Source organism: Peromyscus californicus, unplaced genomic scaffold (genome assembly GCF_007827085.1).
Source record: "Peromyscus californicus insignis strain IS unplaced genomic scaffold, ASM782708v3 Scaffold_17__1_contigs__length_78620276, whole genome shotgun sequence".
Taxonomy (NCBI): Eukaryota; Metazoa; Chordata; class Mammalia; order Rodentia; family Cricetidae; genus Peromyscus; species Peromyscus californicus.
The window spans coordinates 69,436,400-69,457,940 of record NW_026294469.1 but is presented as its reverse complement, the minus strand read 5'-3'; the positions used below and the strand labels follow the sequence as shown (position 1 = coordinate 69,457,940).

General features: G+C 41.3%; 1 protein-coding gene across 6 annotated transcripts in view; it reads left to right on the top strand.

The window, feature by feature from the left end:
• Atp9b (ATPase phospholipid transporting 9B (putative)) overlaps window positions 1-21,541 on the top strand; it is a 242,264-nt gene that overhangs the window by 6,496 nt on the left and 214,227 nt on the right. For all 6 annotated transcript variants that reach the window (XM_052742665.1, XM_052742667.1, XM_052742669.1 and 3 more), the window contains exon 2: window positions 13,084-13,257. In XM_052742665.1, the coding sequence (XP_052598625.1) occupies window positions 13,084-13,257 (174 nt within the window). The remainder of the gene's footprint in view (window positions 1-13,083; window positions 13,258-21,541) is intronic.

The following is a 21,541-nucleotide window of genomic DNA, read 5'->3' as shown; positions in this document are numbered from 1 at the left end:
CTTAAAATTTCTGTATTTGTATTTATTTTGTGTTTAATGTTGGATATTATGTCATTAATTCTAGTTCAAAAATTTCTTTCCATGTATAACATTGGTATAAATTTTTTTTTTTTATTCTAAAAAGTCTTAGGTTTAGAAGTCACTAATTCCTTGGGGCTGGAGAGATGGCTCAGTAGTTAAGAACACTGACTGCTCTTCTAGGGGATCTGAGTTTGATTCCCAGCATCCCATGGCAGCTTACAATCATCTGTTACTGCAGTCCCAAGGAATCCAATGTCCTCATCTGGCCTCCATTAGCACCAAGCATGCACGTGGTGCACGGACATACATGGCAGGTAAAATACCCATACACGTAAGAAATAAAATAATAAAAAAATTATAAGACCAAAAAAACCCTCCAAAAACCAAGTAGTTCAAGGTTGTGATTACTTCCCAGCTCAAGGGACTGGCAAGTCTTCCTCCTTGTTCTTGTTTTTTCGACCAGGACCATGGCATTTTTTCTGGTACTGTTTCCTTAGTTACTTTGATGATAGTGGTGCTGGTCATTACTGTTTTACCATTAGTTTAGTTTTAGTCTGTTTGTTGAGTCTAGATAATTTATAATGGGCAGAAATTGCCCTCTTTTTGGTTTTTCAATACAGGGTTTCTCTGTGTAGTTTTGGTGCCTGTCCTGGATCTCGCTCTGTAGACCAGGCTGGCCTCAAACTCACAGAGATCCTCCTGGCTCTGTCTCCCAAGTGCTGGGATTAAAGGCGTGCGCCACCACCGCCTGGCAGAAATTGCCCTCTTACAGTTCTAAGGATGCATGATTCAGTGTCAAGATGGTTTAATGCTGGCATGTCTTTTTGTTTTTTCTGTGTGGCACAAGGGCAGGAGAGAGCCATCTTCCTTTATGATAGCATTCACCCTTATTGAGGCTATCTCATGACAGAAATACCTCGGGTTAGGTCCTGTGTAGCTGAAGTTTTCTCCTATCCTACCCAGTTCCATGGACCCTGCAGCTGCTTATAAAATAATCACTCAGAAGCTTATATTAAATTAAAACTGCTTGGCCATTAGCTCAGGCCTACCACTGACTAACTCTTACACTTAAACTCAGCCCATTTCTGTTAATCTATATGTTGCCACTATTCTGTGGCTTTACCTGTGTGCCATTACATGCTGCTCCCTGGACGGCGGGCTGGCATCTTCTGACTCATCCTGCCTCTTCCCAGAATTCTTCTTGTCTGCTTATCCCGCCTATACTTCCTGCCTGGTTACTGGCCAATCAGTGTTTTATTAAACCAGTGTACAAAAGCATTATTCCACAGCAGTCCTGTCTCTTGACACTGAGTCATTAAGCTTCTGTTACACATTTGGAGAGTATAGAGACAAAAGCCCCAGAATAAAAGCAGAATACCCACACTTTAATTATCATGCCTGATCTCTAGTGACCCATAGTATCTTACGAAGACATTTGGAGCCCAACCACCAATGACCGTGGTACCTTACAGAAATGAACAGACTCAAAAACCAACTTAAGGTGTATAAAATTTACATCTCAGGAGATAATGAGATGCCTGCCCGTTCACTCATGTGTAGATCCCACTTAAATGGCCCATGATTATGAGACCAAGCAACTTCCCTTCAACAGCAATAAAAGAACTTCAACCACCCCATGACTTGATATAACCTCTGAGCACTCGCCTGTTGCTGGTTATCATTGTGTTTCTCTAAATCCTCTCTTCTTTTCATGCATTTGGTGAATTCTTTGTACTAATTGTGCCTCCACCTTCCATAAGCCATTTTTTTCATGGCCAAGGAGCAGAGCATTCCTCTGGAGAGGCCCAGTTTCTCATCTGCTTCTTAATGACTCGTAAGTGACACAGTTAAACTCCATAGCTCCGTTTGACAGGGTCTGCAATTTCCTCATACAGCACTTACTTGTTGCATTGTTTTTCTACTTTGTTAGCATGGAGGCAAAGGAGGTTATGTTATTTTTTTCTAAAGTTTCGAGCATTAGGTTGTACTTCAAATTAATTTCTTACTTTAATATAAATTCTCAAGGATACTTTGAAACAGCAGAGCTGTCAGACACTTAAGGTAGCGTGTAAGTGTAAGCTAGCCGCTGCGTTGGCCTTCTTCCACTGAGACCCATGGAAATGATGTGCCCTCCAGTCCTTGAGCAGTCTATTGCTGCTTGTCGCAGCAGCTGAGGTGGCGTGTCCTCCTTCTTGAATGAGACACTTGGGTCTGTGTCATCTGTTCTGTTTTCTTTGTTCACATTGTTTTTACTCATTTTAAAAATGTTTCCAGAATTATACTTAATTGCTGGAAACGTTGATTTCTCTTGAGTGACAAACCAATTAAGTGTGTATGACACCAGGCAACAAAGACACTTAGGATTCTCTGCTTATCCTGCCTCTGGGGGGGGAAAAAATCCATTATTCATCATCTTATTGTTTTTAAATACCGAAGTAAAATTTTCAATACAATAGGAAAATTGCTTTGGAGAGGGAACAAATTGCTTGCCAGTTCAAAGGCTGCATTTCTGAAGTCTAGGTTACTAAACTTAGTATTGCTTATATTCTGAGCTTCTAGAGCTCATCAGGCTGCTCTTCCAGCATTCAAGTTGGTAAGACTGTGACTTTTGCAACGTGATCATTGAGAGAACCTTAATGAAAAAAAAAGAACCCAAAAAATCTTATGTGTATTAACTGGTGTTCTGAATTTTGATTGTAATTTGAATAAATATTCATTTTTCTAGTTTATTTAGAAAGTTTGTTGAAAGAGATAATCTTATGCAGAAAAGAATAAAAGGACCTTTTAAGGGGAAAATACTTGCTTCAGGCTCCTTTGTGACCCCCCCCCCACCTAAAATGTAATTTGTAGGAGATTATATAGAGCCACTAAGATGAGTTGATGGTTTGATTGGTTGAGGGAATGTTTAAAGGGGGAGAAATTGGTGCCATTTCTTCCAGTGTACTTACACTTAACAGAGTCTTACACATCATCATTCTTCATGCAGTGAGAGTAAGGAGATGTGGCCCTACTGTTCCTTGTAGCCTCAGGAGTTCCTTTCGGAGACCTCTCCATGGAAGACGTCAGGCTGCTCGACTTAGGCTGCAGAAGAGAATTGCAGGCCAAGTCAGTGTGAAGTAGAGTCAGACTTAGGTTAAGTCACGATTGAAGCTAGCCATTTAGAACATAAGACGCCAGGCACACGCCTTTAATCCCAGGACATAGGAGGTGGGGGCAGGCTGGTCTCTGAGTTCCAGGCCAGCCTGGCCTATGTACTGAGACACGGTCAAAAAAAAAAGGTAAAATGGTATTGGGGCAGTGAGAGGGCTCCTCACTATGCAAGCCTGAGGAGATGGAAGGAGAAAACCAGTTCTAAAAGTTGCCCTCTGACCTTCACATGTATACAGACATGTATACACATGTATAATTAAAGGAGAAGGCAGTATTACATGTCCTGAAGTGGGCATGGACTTCTCAAAACAGAGTCTCATTGAAGTTTCTCTATAAAAACTATCCACATGAATTTTGTGGCCTTTGAAATTATAGTATGGTAAGAAATGAAAAGATTTAGCAAAAAGTAAGTTTTGGTAAACTTATCTAAGGAATCGTTATTTTGGAAATGAGATCATGGATTGGGGATATGGCTTAGTTGGTTAGAGTGCTTGCCTAGCTCTTGTGAAACAAGCCAGGGGTTCTGTCTTAGCACTGTTAAAACTATGGTGGTGCATACTACCCTGGTGGTACACATTATCCTGGTAGTGTACTCTGGTAATTCCAGCACTTGAGATATGGAGACAAATAGAGGAGATACAGGATTATGCTCAGCTACATAGTGAGTCAGAGGCCAATTGGGGTCACATGAGACCCTGTCTTAAAAACATCCGCCTGCCCCATCTAAAACCCCAAACAAAAGAATGAGCTTATAAGGTGGTTTCTGAGGTGCACTGATAGTCTATAGACTCATAAGATTAAAAGTATAGATCACAGAGGTCAAAGGAATATTCTTATTTATAAACAGGTCATAAGGAAACCAAGACATGTTTTTACTGCTAACAAGGTTCATAACCTTGTTTGGAAGACCCTCTTGATCCCCAGTCAGCAACGGTTAGGAGCCCCCTTCCTTTCCCATGATTCTTTAGTTTTCCCTGTTTTTTTTTTTCTCCTTTACTAGCAATATGATAGCCCATTATGCATGTGTGTGTGTGTGTGTGTGTGTGTGTGTGTGTGTGTGTGTGTGTGTGTTAGTGTTATGTGTATGAGTGCTTTGTCTGCATGTATGTATGTGTATACCATGTGTGTCTTGGCGCCTATAGAAGCCAGAAGAGGGTGTCAGATTTCCTGGAACTGGAGTTATGGACAGTTGTGAGCTACCATGTGAGTGCTTGGAACTGAACCTGAGTCCTCTGCAAGAGTAGCAAGTGCCCTTAACCACTGAGCCATCACTTCAGCCTTCCATTGTCTGTTTAACCAGTCCTTTGGTCATGGTATTAAAACCTTTTCTGTTTCCTTAGTTCCTCTTTCAAACAGCCAGTGCAGTTATGGCTGTCTTTGTAGGTAAATGTCTGTACGTTTAATTGCATGGATAATTTGAACCTGCAGTTATAGTAGCTGTATATTACAGTGTAGTGACATAAAGGCTTATAATATATCTGCACGAATCATTCACTACTCATGCCAGCAATGAAGAATGTCTATCCAAGACTATTAGCCACGCTGAATGTTAAGAATTCATTTTCTAGATGATATGTAGTGATGCATGTCTGTAATTCCACCACTCAGGAGCCAGAGGCAGTAAGGTCTCAAGTGATCACGTTTTAGGCCAGCCTGATCTATATAGGAAGGTCATATCTCAAACAGCAACAACAGAAGAATTACTTTATCTACTTGACAAATAAAGCAAAGCACATTTTTAAAGTCTTTTTTGGAAGCAAATTATTCTCAAGCTTAGAGCTTCTAATGAATAATGATAATTTGAAATGAGACTAAAACTCCTTTCTGGTGCTTCCCTGGCACTATGCATCTTGTCCATGCCTGTCTCTTTTCTATAAACATGGAGATAACAGTTTTTGGAGTAGTATGGCTTCGTCAATTTTACATTTACTCTGTATCGGTGTTGTTGCATGTGCTTTGAAGATGCATCTCCAACACTTGCACATTGCTGTGTAACACGAATTGCTAAATGGTCTTATTAATAAAAAACTCAGAGCCAGATATTGGGGTGAAAGCTGAGAGATCAGAGGAATAGAGAAAGCCAGCCACAAGTTCTTACTACTAGGAAATCCTCAGCCCAAGAGAGAGCTACTTCCTGTATACTCACACCTTATATGCCTTTCTGTGCCCTGCCATCTTACTTCCTCCCCTCTATCATTTCCTGTCTGTCTGTACAGATCTCCAGACTTTTATGGTTAACTAGTGCTGGGATTAATGGCGTGTGCCACCATGCCTGGCTCTGTTCCCATTGTGGCCTTGAACTCACAGAGATTGGGATGAATCTCTGCCTCCCGAATGCTAGAATTAAAGGCGTGTGCTACCACTGTCGGATCTCTATGTTTAATATAGTGGCTGTCTTTTTCCTTTGATCCCTAGGCAAGTTTTATTTGTTAGAGCACAAATAAAATATCAACACATTGCTGCTCCAGTACCTCTCCTTCATCTTCAAGATCTCTGCTTGAAGACCCTTCATTGGGTGACTGTTTTCCAGTATATAGGGAAGTACACTGCTATTTTTCTTACTTCTGTGATGATGCCTGATAAAAACAATTTAAGGAAGAAAGGGTTTATTTTGGTCCTGACCATATGTCTGTCCTCATTGGGAGAGAGAGGAATATGAGGCTCATGGCCACATTGTGTCTACAGTCACCAAGCAGAGAGACACAATATTGGCATCCAGCTTGTTTTCTTCTAGTTATTCATCATGGGGCCTCAGTCTGTGGAATGAATGCACACACATTGAGAATGTGTTTTCCCTCTTCCACCAAACCTCCCTTGAAACATTCCTGTCATGGATGTAGGCAGAGGAGGTTCTAACTCCCATCAAGTTGACAACTAAGATCACCATCACAGGAAGACTTGCTGGCTTTGCTTTCTTTCTGAATCTCTCTTTGTCAGTAACCTGTTAGTTTACTTGTTTTGTCCTGTGTGCTTATAGACTTAACATGAGCAGGGCATGTATGCTTGTTTAACGCTGTGTGCTCATTGCCTAGGACAAGTGTAGCACATGCAGGTACCTAGTACCTAGTGTCTAGTGCAGAAGTGCTAATGTGGTTAAACATAGTTATGTGAGTTTACCTGCTTTTCTTTGTGAATTGCCTTCACTCATTTGTCGTCCATAGTATTTGCATATATATATATATATATATATATATATATATATATATATATATATAAAATTTTTTTTTTTTTTTGTGAAAACTATTCATGCCCCCACCCCCACCCTTCTTCAGTACTGCGGAGTACAGGTGTCTGCTGTGCCTGGCCTGGTGCCTGGCAGAGGTCAGGTCAGTAGTTTAGCTATTGTCAACAGACTTGTCTAGTCTCTATGACCTCCTAATTGAAGACACCCTTAGGAGGTCTTTTGCATTCTGCTTTGTAATGTAAGTGACACACATACTCTAGATCAGTGGTTCTCAGCCTTCCTGGGCTTCAGCCCTTTAATACAGTTCATGCTGTGGTAACCCCCAACCATAAAATTATTTTTGTTGCCACTTCATAACTGTAATTTTGCTACTGTTATGAATCATAATGTAAATATCTGATAGGCAGGATATCTGATATGCAACCCCTGTGAAAAGATCAGGGCCCACAGGTTGAGAAATTCTGCTCTATATTTTTTTTTTTTTTAACTCTTATTGATTCTTTGTGGCTTTTACATCATGCATCCCAATCCCACTCATCTCCCCGTCCCTCACATCCTATCTCTGTCCTTGCAACCTTCCCCACAAGACAAGAAGAAAAACCAAAGACCAAACATAACGAACAAAACAACAACCAAAAAAAAAAAGGGAGAAGAATCTCATTGTAGATGCTGTAGTGTGGCTCTTGAGTCACGCAGTTTACCTCTTAGTCCATTCATCTTTACTTTCAAGTGTTCATTGCCTCGTGTGTCATTGGTCTGGCTCGAGGACTCTGGCTGCTGCTAAACAATCTTACTGGGCTCTCACTGGGGCTCCTCCCACACATCCTGTTGTTGTGTGTCATGGAGATCCTGCTGCTTTGAATCTGTATGTTCATCCCCTTCATATGCTCCAACAGTTCATAGATTCAATGGATGTGGGGGTAAACCATTAACTCACAGCCCTGGTTCTGGGCCTGAGTGGTAGCTGGTCAGCCCACCAGCTTTCCCTCATTGTCACTGCCCAGGCGAGCTCTCTGGCACTGCCTCAGGTAGCTCACCTAATGCAGCCTGCAGCAAAGAGCGGGACCAGTTTTATTCTGGGGTCCTCAGATCCAGGTCACCCACTGTGAGAGCCAGTTCTATTGTTTTGTCCAGGTGAGGTGCAGGGCCCTTTCCCTCTGGATTGCTGTAGGGGGCATACAGGGGTAGAGGGTGGTGGGGGGTCATCAGCTCTCCTGCTGCTGTATCCACCGAAAGGTAGGGCCAGTAAAGGGCGGGGCTGGCTCAGCACATCATGGTTCCAGTGACCCCCTGTGCTAACATGGGCCATGGACATCATCACAGACCTCAGCTGCAGTGGGCAGTGGGACCACCGACCCAGACATGGCCCTTGGCCGAAGCTCAGGGCCGATGTCACCATAGCCCTGGTGGCACCTTGGGTTACCCAGATCAGTATGGCCCTGGTGGCAACATGGCCCTCAGACCCAACGTGGTCTCAGGTAGCTTGCTAGACCCTGGGCATCCACAGAACCCTTGGTGGTAACAGGAGCCATGGGCATCACCCCAGACCCAGGCTGCTTGAATCAGCATGACTCTGGCAGCGGCCTGGTCCTCAGATACTGACATGGTCTCAGGCAGCTGACCTGATGACCTCAGTCATCCGCATCAACTCAGACCCTGGCTGCTGTAGGGCCACAGACCCAGATATGGCTCCTGGCAGCAGCCCTGGCCTGGACAACACCATAGCCCTGGGTGACAGTTGCAGGCTACTCAGGTCAGCAAGGCCATGTCTATATGATTCTTGAAAGAAATTGTTTTGTCTTTTTTTGTAAGCAGTTAGATTTTCCTCTTTGGCCCATTGGTGATTGATTTGTGCCTCCTCAAAGTATTTGTGGATTTTGAAGATATCTTTCTGTTATTGTTTAAAAAAATACCTTCTGATGAGCAAATATACTTGGTATGATTTTAGTTATTTTAGAGTTGATAGGGTTGGTACCATGACCCATGATGTGATCTGTGAGTGAATTAAGGAGAATGGTATTCTGTTGTAGGGTAGAGGTTTTGTTTTTCTTTGTTTTTAGTTAAATAGTATTTAGGTCAGATTGCTTGACAGCATTGAGTGTGTCTTTCTCTCTTTTTTGATTCTCATTCTTTTTTTCTATAAACATGGAGAGAAGGCTTGTCAGTTTTACATTTGCTCTGTATCAGTGCTGTTGTTGTGCTTTGAACTAGGTACATGCTTGTTTAAGATTCTTGTATTTTATTGACCTTTTTAGTCCTGGCTGCTCAAAAAAACTGTTTTGGGGGGCTGGAGAGAGATGACTCACCGGAATTCAGTTTGCAGCACATGTTGGGCTGCTAACAACCCTGGGTAAGTTCAGCTGCAAGGGGTCTGATGCCCTCTTCTGGCCTCCCACACCTAAGTGGCACAGTCACACACATATACACGTACATACAAATATTTAAATGTTTAAAGAATATGTTAGTTGTCTTAGTTAACATAGCTATTTAGCTTTCTTTTGAGTAGTCTTCATATCATGTCATTTTCCATTCTTTTATTTTTTACTTTTTTTTTTTTTTTTTTGGTTTTTCGAGACAGGGTTTCTCTGTGTAGCTTTGCGCCTTTTCCTGGAACTCACTTGGTAGCCCAGGCTGGCCTCGAACTCACAGAGATCCGCCTGGCTCTGCCTCCCCAGTGCTGGGATTAAAGGCGTGCGCCACCACCGCCCGGCTTTTTACTTTTTTAACAGTACATATCCCTTTATTTAAGGTACTTCCTTGAAGAAGTGATTTTTGTACTCCAGAAGTTTTTTGACACTGCACAGAGGCATTGTTGGGATACGTTTATTGTCAAAACAAGGGGTGATGCTGCTGGTATTTAGTACCTAGAACTAGGTGTGCATCCATTTTGTATGCACAGGACAACACTTCACAAGAAGGAGTATGTGGTCACCATGTTAATTATGTCCCTGTTGAGAAGCCCCACTCTGAGGGTTGCAATATCCATAGCTAACTTAACAGCGTTCCTTGAACATTGTCAGCTTAACACTCATGTAAACTAGCGGGCCTTGTACCTTCTTATTCTACTGCTGCCGTTTGTCTTCACTTTTGCTGACAGTGGGAACTCAACCACACAGTGCTGCCAGTTTTACCTAAAGTTCTGCGTACTTCTGAAGATCTCTTTTTTGTTGTTTTTTGCTCTTACAATTCTGAATGTCCTTTGGATACTGTTTTTATCTTGAAACCTTGCTTGGTATTCTTTTAGCGTGGAGCTGCTGACAAAATGCTGTCTTGATTTTTCTTCATCTGAGAATGTTTTGTTTTGTTGGAATAGTGTTCTGTCTGGCATAGACTAAAGTTTCCAGAAAACAAGGAAAGCCATAGCTGTGTTCAAGATTCTGCAAAACTGAATGATTGGCTAGAGCCTCAAGATTATGGAGTGGTAGGGTGCTGCAGCCCCAGCACCAACTGATCTTGAACGGGTTTAGTGCCATTACTAGTCATTTCTTTCCCCTTGTGTGTCTGACCTAATCCCTTTAACATTTTAACATCTTTAAACTAGCATTTTAAAATTAGCCTTTTCAAACAGTTTGGAAGGTTCTTCCTCCTCCTCTGTCCTCTGTTTGTGCCCTTCTACTTATCCTCTTCCCACTTCGATGTCTACTGTTGCCCTCTCCCTCTTTCCAGCCCCCCTTCTCCTCTCGTGCTCTACTTTCTAGTATTACAGCCTCCATACTTGTCCCCACTTACATAAGAGAACATGCAGTTTTTGTCTGAGTTGCCTGATGTGCTATAATACTTTCCCATTCCGTGCATTTTCCTACAAAGTTCATTTTTTCTTTTACAGCTGAAATAAGTTCCATTGTGGTCTACATACATACATACTGATTTTTGTAATGTCGGAACTAGTTTTCACTCCTCCCAGCAATGAATACAACTTCCACTGTCCCACATTCTTCACATCATTTATTGTGTCTTTTCTCATGCCATTCTGATTGCTGTGAGATGGAATCTTGAAGTAATTTTGAATGGCTAACAATGTTGAACACTTAAAAGTACATACAGGGCATTGTGTTTCTGCTTTCGAGGACTGTGTGTTCATTTCATAAGCTCATTTGTTGCCTGGCAGCACACTCCCTCTCTGCGTGTGTGTGATGTCTACAGTTCTTTATGTAGTGTAGACAACCCCGTCTGTAGTGTAGCTGGCAAAAGCGAGCTCATCCTCATCCTGTAGTCTGTGTTCACTATTGATTGTTCTTTGCTGGCAGAAACTTTTAAGATTTCATGTTCTCATTTATTAATTCCTGAGGGCTGTTTCCCTTGTTATTAGAAACAGTTCAGAGGGTACTTGCCTATGTGTATATATTGAATTATATTCATTGTCTAACTTTCCTTGTACAGGTAAGACCTTTAAAATGCTTACTTAGCTGATCACTGATTTCCAGCAGTCTAAAAGCTAAGCATGAGATAGCATCTAACAGCAGATTTTACCTGTGTTGCTGTAAGCTGCCTACCTGTGGTCTCCAAGGGTTTGGTCAATGACTTAAGATTATGACTTCTTCATTTCATAAGACTGTAATCTTAATGTATCTGCCTCTGTGGTGGAACATATCTTTATGGGCAGCCATAATCCATGTTCCTGGACAGTGGTCACTCCTGTTTGACTCAAGACAAACCATCTCTTTGAAGTGGGAGCTGTGTTTTGGGTCAGTATAGGTCTTTCCTTTGGCTTTTTACAAAGATAGTTTCTCTGTCTTGGGGCTTCCGTTTTCTTCTGGAGAAGTTTGCAGATGTTTACTCCATGTTCCTCTACACCCCACCAGCTGAGTCAGTTTGGAATGCTTCTTCTCTTTTATGTGGAGAGTAAATTTAAGTGCTCTGTCTCTTGTTGTACTCATGGATTCTTACTGGTTCTGTTTGTCTTTTGTATGGATCTGGGACAAAGGGGTGGAAGTTCAGCTTGAATGACTTCCATTTGACCATAGCAACTTCAATAATGAAGGTCCGCTTCATTAACTTTAAATGGAGATGATGCATTCCATAGAAGCCCATTGTAAAATTAAATGAAATTCTGTTGATGAATCATTATAGTTTCTGGAAAATTGATTGTTATCAAAAAGGTAGTATTGGATTGCATCTGTGATTGAGAACAGTGACATGACAGTATGGATGCTAGGCTGCTTTTCTTTGAAGAAGAGTACTGGTTGGGTGATAGCCCAGTGGTAGAGCACTTGCCTAGCATGTACAGTGTCCTAGGTTCAGTCCCCAGTAACACACATGCATGCATGCACACGTGCGTACACACACACAGGCACATGCACTCATACATGTACATGTACACACTTATGCACATACATTGAGAGACTGTTGAGCTTGAAAACTTATTTTTCTAGCTAGTTGTTGAGATTTTTTTCATTGAGTGTTAGTTTAGCAAAGGGAATGACAGAGACACTGAATACATGGGACATAGCATGATTGTCAGCTCTGACAACACACCCAGGGATGGTGCCCAGATCCCTCATTGTACAGACAACTATGTTTTCCAAAAGTCACTAGTCACTTTCTAGAACTTTGGTGACTATAAAGTTATGTAATATATCTTAGAGATGTAGATTTTTGGCTAATAGTAATATTCCAGGTTATTTTCTTATCAAGCTGAATGTAGTGATTGGGTTTTAGACAGCCTTTGCTGTGGGATGGCTGTGAATATGTGTTGCTACCATTGATTAATAAAGAAGCTGCTATGGCCTGTGGTGAGGCAGAATAGAGCCAGGCGGGGAATCCAAGCAGACAGAAAAGGAGAAGAAGGCAGGATCAGAGGAGATGCTCAGCGCTGCCTGAGAAACAAGATGTAATGGAACAGGTAAAGCCACAAGACATGTGGCGATACACAGATAAATAGAAATGGGTTGATTTAAGATGAGTGAGCTAGTTAGTAATAAGCCTGAGCCACAGCCCAAACAGTTTGTAATTAATATAAGCCTCTGTGTGTTTATTTGGGACCAAATGGCCGAGACACAGGAAAACTTCCAGCTACAAGCCTTGGTCATTTAGTCACCCAACATTATGTAAGACTTTTTGTTTTGTTTTGTTTTTGCTTGTTTGTTTATTTGTTTGTTTGTTTTTTACAATGGTGTGCCTCGGGTGAAGGTAGCTTAGTTTTGAGAAAAACAAAAGGTGATGTCTTAATTACTTTTCTATTTCTATGAAGAGAGAGACAGCATGATCAAGGCAACTTACAAAAGAAAGCATTTAGTTGGGGGCTTGATTACAGTTTCAGAGGGTGAGTCTATGACCATCATAGCCAGGAACCTAATAACAGTCAGGCAGGCATGGGACTGGGGTAGTAACTGTGAGATTATATCTGATCTGCAGGTTGGAGGCTGAGAGAGAGAGAGAGAGAGAGAGAGAGGAGAGAGAGAGAGAGAGAGAGAGAGAGAGAGAGAGAGATTGAGAGAGAGAGAGAGAGAGAGATTGAGAGAGAGATTGAGAGAGATTGAGATTTTGGGCCAGAAATGGGGAAACCTCAAAGCACACTTCCAGTGACACACCTCCTCCAACAAGGCCACACCTCCTGATCCTTCCCAAAACAGTTTAACCAACAAGGGACAGAGCATTGAAACATGAGCCTTTGGAGGCCATTCCCATTTGTACCACCACAGGTGATTTGTAAAACTTGGCCCAACATTATCCTAGATGACACACACTGTAACAAGACTACTTAGCTCTCTGTTTTTACCTTTAACTAGGTACCAGCTGGAGGATGAGTCTGCCCATTTAGATGAAATGCCACTGATGATGTCTGAAGAAGGCTTTGAGAATGATGAAAGTGATTACCACACATTACCTCGAGCTAGGCTCACACGAAGAAAAAGAGGACTAGAGTGGTTTGTCTGTGGTGGATGGAAGTTCCTCTGTACCAGGTTCGTCATCTGTTGCTACCTGATTATCATGTGCACAAAGAGTATGTATAAAAATTTAGTTGCTTAGATGTATCAATATATGTTGGTATGAAATCTAAAAAAAAATGTCCTCATTATGGAGTGTACTGACAACATTAATCCACATCAGAGGATGCTGATCTGAAAAGGAAAACACAATTTATTATTTTGTGTGTGAAATTTTAATGTTGAAAACTTGGAGAAAATTAATAATTTTGTTGCTGATGCATAGTATAATTAATTCTATTTGCTGTATCAATGTAAATGACATTTCCTTTTCTAGATATGAACTTTAAAATTATAATTTAGTAACAATGTAATTATGTGCATTATTCAGCTTTAATGCTTTGATTGAGAATAAGATTCTTTTTTCCCCAGCAAATCACCACGTTAAAACCTTCAGATTTCCAAGTGTTTTCCTAGTGCAATGTTAACCTGCTCTGACTGCCTTACTGGAGCCTGGTAGGGGAAAGTGCAGATGCCACCGAGTTCCCTGGCACTCCAGGGACAGGCTGGCACATCCAACAGATGAGTGATTCCCTGGAGCTAAGCAGAGCCTGTCAAACGATTAACGGCTTTTACTATCTCTCTGTAGTTCAATATTTATGTCAGGACTTTGCCGCCCTTGGATTTCTAACCTTGGTCCGTGAAGGAGGGAAAAGCTTATAGAACAAACAAATATATCTTGACTGTCTTTCTTGTCATTATCTCTTTAGAAGTTGTCTGTGACTTACAGAAAAAAAAATCTAGGTTAAATAGCCGGAATCCCAATATACTTGAATATTTTTTTGTGGGTACATATTTAATTATAGATTACCTTCTTCAGCAGATCAGGGACTGTGGGTTTTTATTGTTGCTGTTTTGTAGGTATCACTTTGGATAATTTTTGCTTTTCAAGAGCTTTATTTATTATTATTATTATTATTGAGACAGGGTATCTCTGTGTAGCCCTGACTGTCCTGGAACTCACTGTGTAGCCCAGACTGCCCTCAAACTCACAGAGACCTATCTGCTCTGCCTCCTAGTGCTGGGATTAAAGCCATGCAACACCACCAGTTGCTTGATGACTTTATTTCTAAGTTTACACCAGCATGAACTTTCTCACAACCATTATCCTGTGGTTTGTCTAACGTGTGAGGTCAGTAGTGAGCACTGTTTAACATTCCTGGTAACAGAAGTTTACAACTCTCTTTACAAAATGAATGTTGCTAGATTGTTAGTCCCCCCCCCCCCCCCTTCAAGGATTATTTGAAAACTTTTGGTGTCGTCATTGTCTGTTTTCTTTTACTTTTAATTGTTTCCCTTGAATTAAATTTAAATTTATAGAACATGTAATAAATGTACAGATGACTCCAGGGTGACTTTTGCTTTTTTTTTGTTCTTAAACATTTGATCACATTTAAACATTTGGCCACATTTAGTTTTTCCTTTTCTTGCTATTATTTTGAATCATTTGAACTGTGTCACTTCATTTCTTCTTAAATCTCAATTCTTCAGTATTCCTTTTTCTTTTTAGTGTTTTGTTTTGTTTTTTTCGAGACAGGGTTTCTCTGTGTAGTTTTGGTGCCTGTCCTGGATCTTGCTCTGTAGACCAACCAGGCTGGCCTCGAACTCACAGTGATCTGCCTGGCTCTGCCTCCCAAGTGCTGGGATTAAAGGCATGCACCACCACCACCCAGCTGTTTTTTTAGTATTCTTAGGAAAAGGGTACTTTCTTATGTAGTCACAGTCCAGTAACCAAATTAATGAAATTTGACATTGTTACAATACTTTGTGTATATTCATAAGTTCATATTCATTGCTGTCTGTTTTTGAGCAGTGTTCTTTGTGGTCCATTTCCCTCAGTCCTTGGAATCCTTGTTGTAGCATCTAGGTGGTTTGGCTTTCCACTCTTGATTTCATCTGGGCCATTTATTTAGTTCTGATCTTTTGTCTCTAGGCATTTTGAGGAATACAAGTATGTTGTATAGAATGCTTCAAGTCTTGGTTTGTCTGATGTGGGTTATTTTGAGTCAGTATATACTCTGTAGCTTAGGTTGAACATCTAGATATCACTTTGAGGCCCAGACTTGCCTTGAACTTGTGGCCATCCTGAGTGCTGAATTTGCAAGCATAAGCCACCATGCTCAGCTGTTTGATTTCCTTTTTTGTTGTTGTTAGTTTTTGAGACAGGGTCTTTTTTTTTTTTTTTTATCTCAGGCTAGCTTCCAACTCACTGTGTAGCCAAGGATAGCCTTCCATTTTTGATCCTTCTCCTTCTATATTTCAAATGCTGCCATTATAGGTCTGTACTACCACACCTAGATTTAGCAGTGGTGGGCATCTGTCTTAGTTAGGGTTTCTATTGCTGTGAAGAAACACTATGACTACGACAACTCTTATAAAGGAAAGCATTTGATTGGGATGGCTTATAATTCAGAGTTTTAATCCATTATCATCATGGTCGGACATGGCAGCATGCAGGCAGATGTGGTGCTGGAGAATTAGCTGAGAGTCCTGCATCTTGACCCCACAGGCAACAGGAAGTAAACTGATTGTCACACTTATCAAGACTTGAGCAAAGAAGACTTCAAAGCCCACCTCCACTGTGACACACTTCCTCCAACAAGGCCACAGCTACTCCAACAAAGCCACACCTCCCAGTAAGTGCTACTCCCTATGAGCTTTGAAGGCCAATTTCATTCAAACGACCATAGCATCTAATTCCTGGCTTTGTGCAAGTTCTCAACCAACCTAATTATATCCTCAGCTCTTTGTATCATTATATCTAGGTTGACTGAGTGTTCTCAGTGGAATACTGTATGAGTCATGCTTTGATCCTCTCAGGATGTTTGATTCTTGTTTTGTTGATTTCTGGTTCTCCTTTGGTTTTTTTTTGTTTTGCTTTGTTTTTGTTTTTGTTTTCTCTTACAGAACATTTTCTGATGTTCATTCAAAATGTGAGTTGTTCAGTTTCCATGAGTTTATATGCCTTCTGTTGTTTCTTTAGTGGATAGCCAGCCAGTTTTAGTCCAGGGTGGTCAATAGGATGCAAGGGGTTATTTCAGTTTTTTTTAAAACCTGTGTTGAGACATGCTTTATGTTCAAGTATGTGGTCAGTTTTGGAGAAAGTAACATGAGCTGCTGAGAGTAAAGTATATTCTTTTGAGTTTGGGTGAATTGTAAATAGATGCTAGGTCCATTTAATTTATGATGTCATTTAGCTTTAGCTTTTCTCTGTTTAGTTTTTGTCTGAATGACCTGTTTTGTTGGCAAGATCGAGGTATCAAAGTCGTTCACTATCACTGTGTGAAGGTCAATATGTGATTTTAGCTGTAGTAGTATTTCTTTTATGAACTTGGGTACCCTTGTGTTTGGTGCATAGAGGTCTAGAATTACAAGGTCCTCTGGTGGATTGTTGCTCTGATGAGTATGTAGTGTCCTTCCTATCCTGATTAGTTTTGGTTTGAAGTTTATTTTGTCAGATAAATGGCTGTACCTGATTGCTTCTTTGGTCCATTTTCATGCAGTATCTTTTTTCATCCTTTTACCTTGAGGTGATGTCTGTCCTTGATGGTAAGGTGTGTTTTTTGGATTCAGCAGAATAGCTCCTATTTTCTAAGCCAGTCTGTTAGTCTGTCCCTTTTTTTTCTATATATGGGGGTTGATATTATTAATATTGAGAGTTATCAATGAGGAGTGTTTCCTGTTATTTTGTTATGGTCCCCTCCCAACCCCCTTGATTTACTAGTCTGAGATTATTCTTATTTTTCTTGGGTGTAGTTAACCTCTTTAGACTGAAGTTTTCCTTCTGACATGCTCTGTAGAACTGAATTGCTAGATAGATACTGTTTAAATTTGGTTTTATCTTGGGATGTTTTTCTTTCTCCATCTATTGTGATTGATTGCTGGGTATAGTAGTCTGGACTGGTATTTGTGGTCACTCAGAGTTTGTGGAACATTTATCTAGGCCCTCTGGCTTTTAGAGTCTTCTGAATAAGTTTTCATTATTCAGGTGAGCCTTCCTTTGTTATTTAGTTTTTTTCTTGTAGCTTTTAATATTCTTTTGTTTTGTTCTTTGTTTGTTTGTTTGTTTGTTTGTTTTTTTGAGACAGGGTGTAGCTTTGCGCCTTTCCTGGAACTCACTTTTTAGCCCAGGCTGGCCTTAAACTCACAGAGATCTGCCTGCCTCTGCCACCTGAATACTAGGATTAAAGGCATGCACCACCACCGCCCAGCTTTAATATTCTTCCATTGTTCTGTTGTTGCTAGAGTTTTCCTGCCTGGCCCACAGTCAGGACAAACTCTCTCACCCGCCAGTCCCACAGTCACTCAGACCCGACCAAGTAAACACAGAGACTTATATTGGTTACAAACTGTATGGCCGTGGCAGGCTTCTTGCTAACTGTTCTTACAGCTTAAATTAATCCATTTTCATTAATCTATACCTTGCCACATGGCTCGTGGCTTACCGGCATCTTTACATGCTGTTTCTCATCATGGCGGCTGGCAGTGTCTCTCTGTCTCAGCCTTCCACTTTCCAGCTCTATTCTCCTCCTTGTCCCGCCTATACTTCCTGCCTGGCCACGGGCCAATCAGTGATTTATCCATTTCTATTAATCTATACCTTGCCACGTGGCTTGTGGCTTACTGGTACTTTACATCTTCCTTGTCCTGATGGCGGCTGGCAGTGTCTCCCTCACCCAGCTTCCTGTTCTCTCAATTCTCCTCTCTGTTAGTCCCGCCTATACTTCCTGCCTGGCCACTGACCAATCAGTGATTTATTTATTGACTAATCAGCAACACATTTGACATACAGACCATCCCACAGCATTCTGTATGATTAGTGTTTTGATTATTATGTGCCAAGGGGAATTTCTTTTCTGCTCCAGTCTATTTGATGTTTTGTATGCTTCTTGTACCTTAATAGGCACAGGTTTTATTTAGGTTGGGGAAATTTTCTTCTCTGATTTAATGAAAATCTTTTCTGTGCCTTTGACCTGAGTTTCTTCTCCTTCCTTTATTTGTTTTATTTATAGATTTTTTTTTCATAGTGTCCCAGGTTTCCTGGATGTTTAATTCCTGGATTTTCTTAGACTTAACGTTTTCTTTGATTGAACCATCCATTTCTTCTACCTTGTCTTCAGTGCCTGAGATTCTCTCTTCCGTGTCTTGTACTCTTGGTGAGGTTTACCGCTGAGGTTTTTGTTTGACTTCCTAAATTTTTCATTTTCAATTGTGTTTCAGTTTGGGTTTTTTCTAGTCATTCTATTTCTTTAATTCTACTTTCATGTCTTGAACTATTTTCACTATTCCATTCCATTGTGTTTTCATAGACTTCATGAAGGAATTCATTCATATCCCATTTAAAGTTCTTGAATATATTCATAATTGCTTTCTTTTTTTGAAGTCTTTGTCTTGTGGTTCAGCTGTAGTACATTTCTCAGGACCTACTGTAGTAGGGTTACTGGGTTCTGTGGAGGCATATTGTCCTGGCGGTTCACGTTTGTGTTTCTCCACTGATTTCTAGATAGCTGGAGGAGTGAGGGTGATTGTGAGTCTAGGTGTTGATATCTGGTTTCATCTTTGTTGGATGGATGTACCATTCTGTGGTTCTTGTTGCCTTCTCTGGGTTTTAGAAAGATGGGTTCCCTGGTAACAAGTGCTTCTGTAGTTTGGTGGGTGACAGAGAGGAATAGAGATGGGCTAGAGGAAAAGGCCAAGAGGGGCTTTGAGAAAGGGAACCTGTCCACATGAAGAGGTGCTGTCTCTAGGGATTTGGGGTGTTTTAGAAGGAGAGGCTCCTCTGAGTAGGTTACAGTAAGATAGAATATGTTTAGGGAGACAGATGAAAGTGCTAGGAGGACCCTGGTTCTGTACGGAGAGTCTCCAGTGAATGGGTGTGAGGTCAAAGGAAGGACACCTGCAAACAGGTTGCTACAGGCTGAGAATGAGAATGGAGAGGTGGAGATGGTGGGTAGGAAGGACAGTGAGCAGCACCTACCTGATTCCCAGCCTGGTGTTGCCACTGGGGTTCCCAGGTAGAAAGTGTTTCCAGGCATCAGCGGCTAACACAGAAATGAGGATGGGCTAGGAAAGGAGGGCTGAGAGGGTCTACAGCAGTGGTTCTCAACTGCCCTAATGCTGCGACCCTTTAATACAGTTCCTCATGTGGTGGCTCCAACCATAAAATCACTTCATTGCTACTTCATAACTGTCATTTTGCTACTGTTATGAATTGTAATGAAAATATCTGATATTCAGGATGTCTAACACATGGCCCCTGTAGACATCACAACTACAGGTTGGGAGCCGCCAGTCTACAGGATGAGGCAGAGCTGGGTTGCACCAATGTTCAGTGTTGTCCCCAGGGTAGACCGAGGGGAACCTGCAAGCAGGCTGTTACAGGGCTAGGGGTGATGTAGAAATGGAGGACAGGAAGGATAGTGAAAATTGCCTACCTAGTCACAGCCTGCTGTGGCCACTCTTACTTTAATCCAGCCCGTTAGACTGCATCTTTTCAATGATAAATTGAGGCCATTTGCACTTAAGGTTATTATTCTAGAGAAGGGTTTGCAGCCAGGAGGTGGTGGTGCACACCTTTAATCCCAGCACGTGGGAGGCAGAGGCAGGCGGATCTCTGAGTTCGAGACCAGCCTGGTCTACAGAGTGAGATCCAGGACAGGCACCAAAACTACACAGAGAAAACCTGTCTCGAGAACAAACGAGAGGGGGGGGGGGGAGGGAGGGGGAGAGAGAGAGAAAGAGAAAGAGAAAGAAAGAGAGAAGGGTTTGCTATTTCCTATAAGTTTTTAGGTGATGTTCTGTTTTGTTGGACTATTGGCATTTCTTTTCATTTCCCTGCATTAGTTTTGTGGGCTCACGAAGTTGCTGTTTTGGACATGGTTGCTTCTTTCCTAAGTCCGGTTTGTTTATCTGTACTTCTGTGGCCTTTCATCTCCCCGTTTAGAGTATTGCACTAAGAACTTTCTGGAGTGCTGACTTGGTTGTCAGGAGTTGTCTTAACTTGTGTTTCTCTTCCAATGCCCTTATTTCTCCATTAGTGTTGAAAGGCTGCTTTGCAGCTGTCCATGTTCTTGGTTCAGTCATTTCCTCTCAGCACATGGAGTAGTTCCTGTTAAACTCTTCTGGCTTTTGTGCTTGCTTGTTAAAAGTCTGGTAGTTCTAATATTTCTGCCTTTGTACGTGAGTTCTTCTCTTTCTCATGCTGATTTTAGGATTTTTCTTAATTTTATATTTCTGACATCCTGACTAGTATGTCATGGAGAGATTCTTCACTGGTTATGGCTGTTTGGTGTTCTGTTACCTCCTGTGTCTGGAAGCCTAGTTTCTGTAAATTTGGTAATTCTATTCCATTCAGTTTTTCTTCAGCTCCGTGAATTCTCAGGGTTGGCCTCTTGAATGCATCACACACTTTGGAAACAGCATTCTTGTTCCTTGTTCCCTTATATATGTCTCGGTATTACTTTGTCCTCCCTTCCTGAAATTTGTTGTTCGTCATGGTCTTGTCTGTTAATGATAATGTCTGTTGTGGTTTTTTATTTGATTGACATCTCCTTTATTTCAGTTATTTGTGTTTGATTGTTTTTCAGTGTCTCAATCTTCTTGTTATTTTTCTTCCATATCTTGAACTTCAGTTTCAGTTTATTGTTATGTTCACTTGGGAGATTGTCTTGCTAAGGTCTTGGACATATTTTCTTAATTCCTGCATCTGTTTGTTTGATAATTATTTCTTTGAACAATAAAACTTAAATTCTTTCTCAGATATTTCAGCTCTCTGATTTTGGATTCCCTTCTAGAGGAGTTTCAGTTGGTGATGAGTCTGGGTGGTGGTTGTGTTATATTTTTTGTGTTGACTTTGTCATATTTTATGAATTCGTTGGAGTGGGTTTGTTTTGACTTTTTTCAAACCTTTTAAGATATCCTCTTTCCTGTGTCTTTTCCTAGAGGAATATCTGCATGAAGTTAATCTAGGGGGACTGATAAAACTTGGTGTTGATTGTGGTATAGATTGCTGAAGTGGTCCTCTCTTGGCTATGTGCCAACAGGACCAAGGCTGGGACTGGATACTTAACACCAACGTAATCAGATAGAATGAAAGTCTGGGTCATCCTTTGGAGTCTATGCATGTGCTGGAGACAGGGTACAAAACTTCATGCCCAGTGAAGTCTGTCTACTCTCTGGGGATGATGGTTAGAGCCACAGGCCCAAAGTGACCTCTGGGGCCACAGCAGTACAGATTCTGGTTCCTGCTAGAACCTCAGAG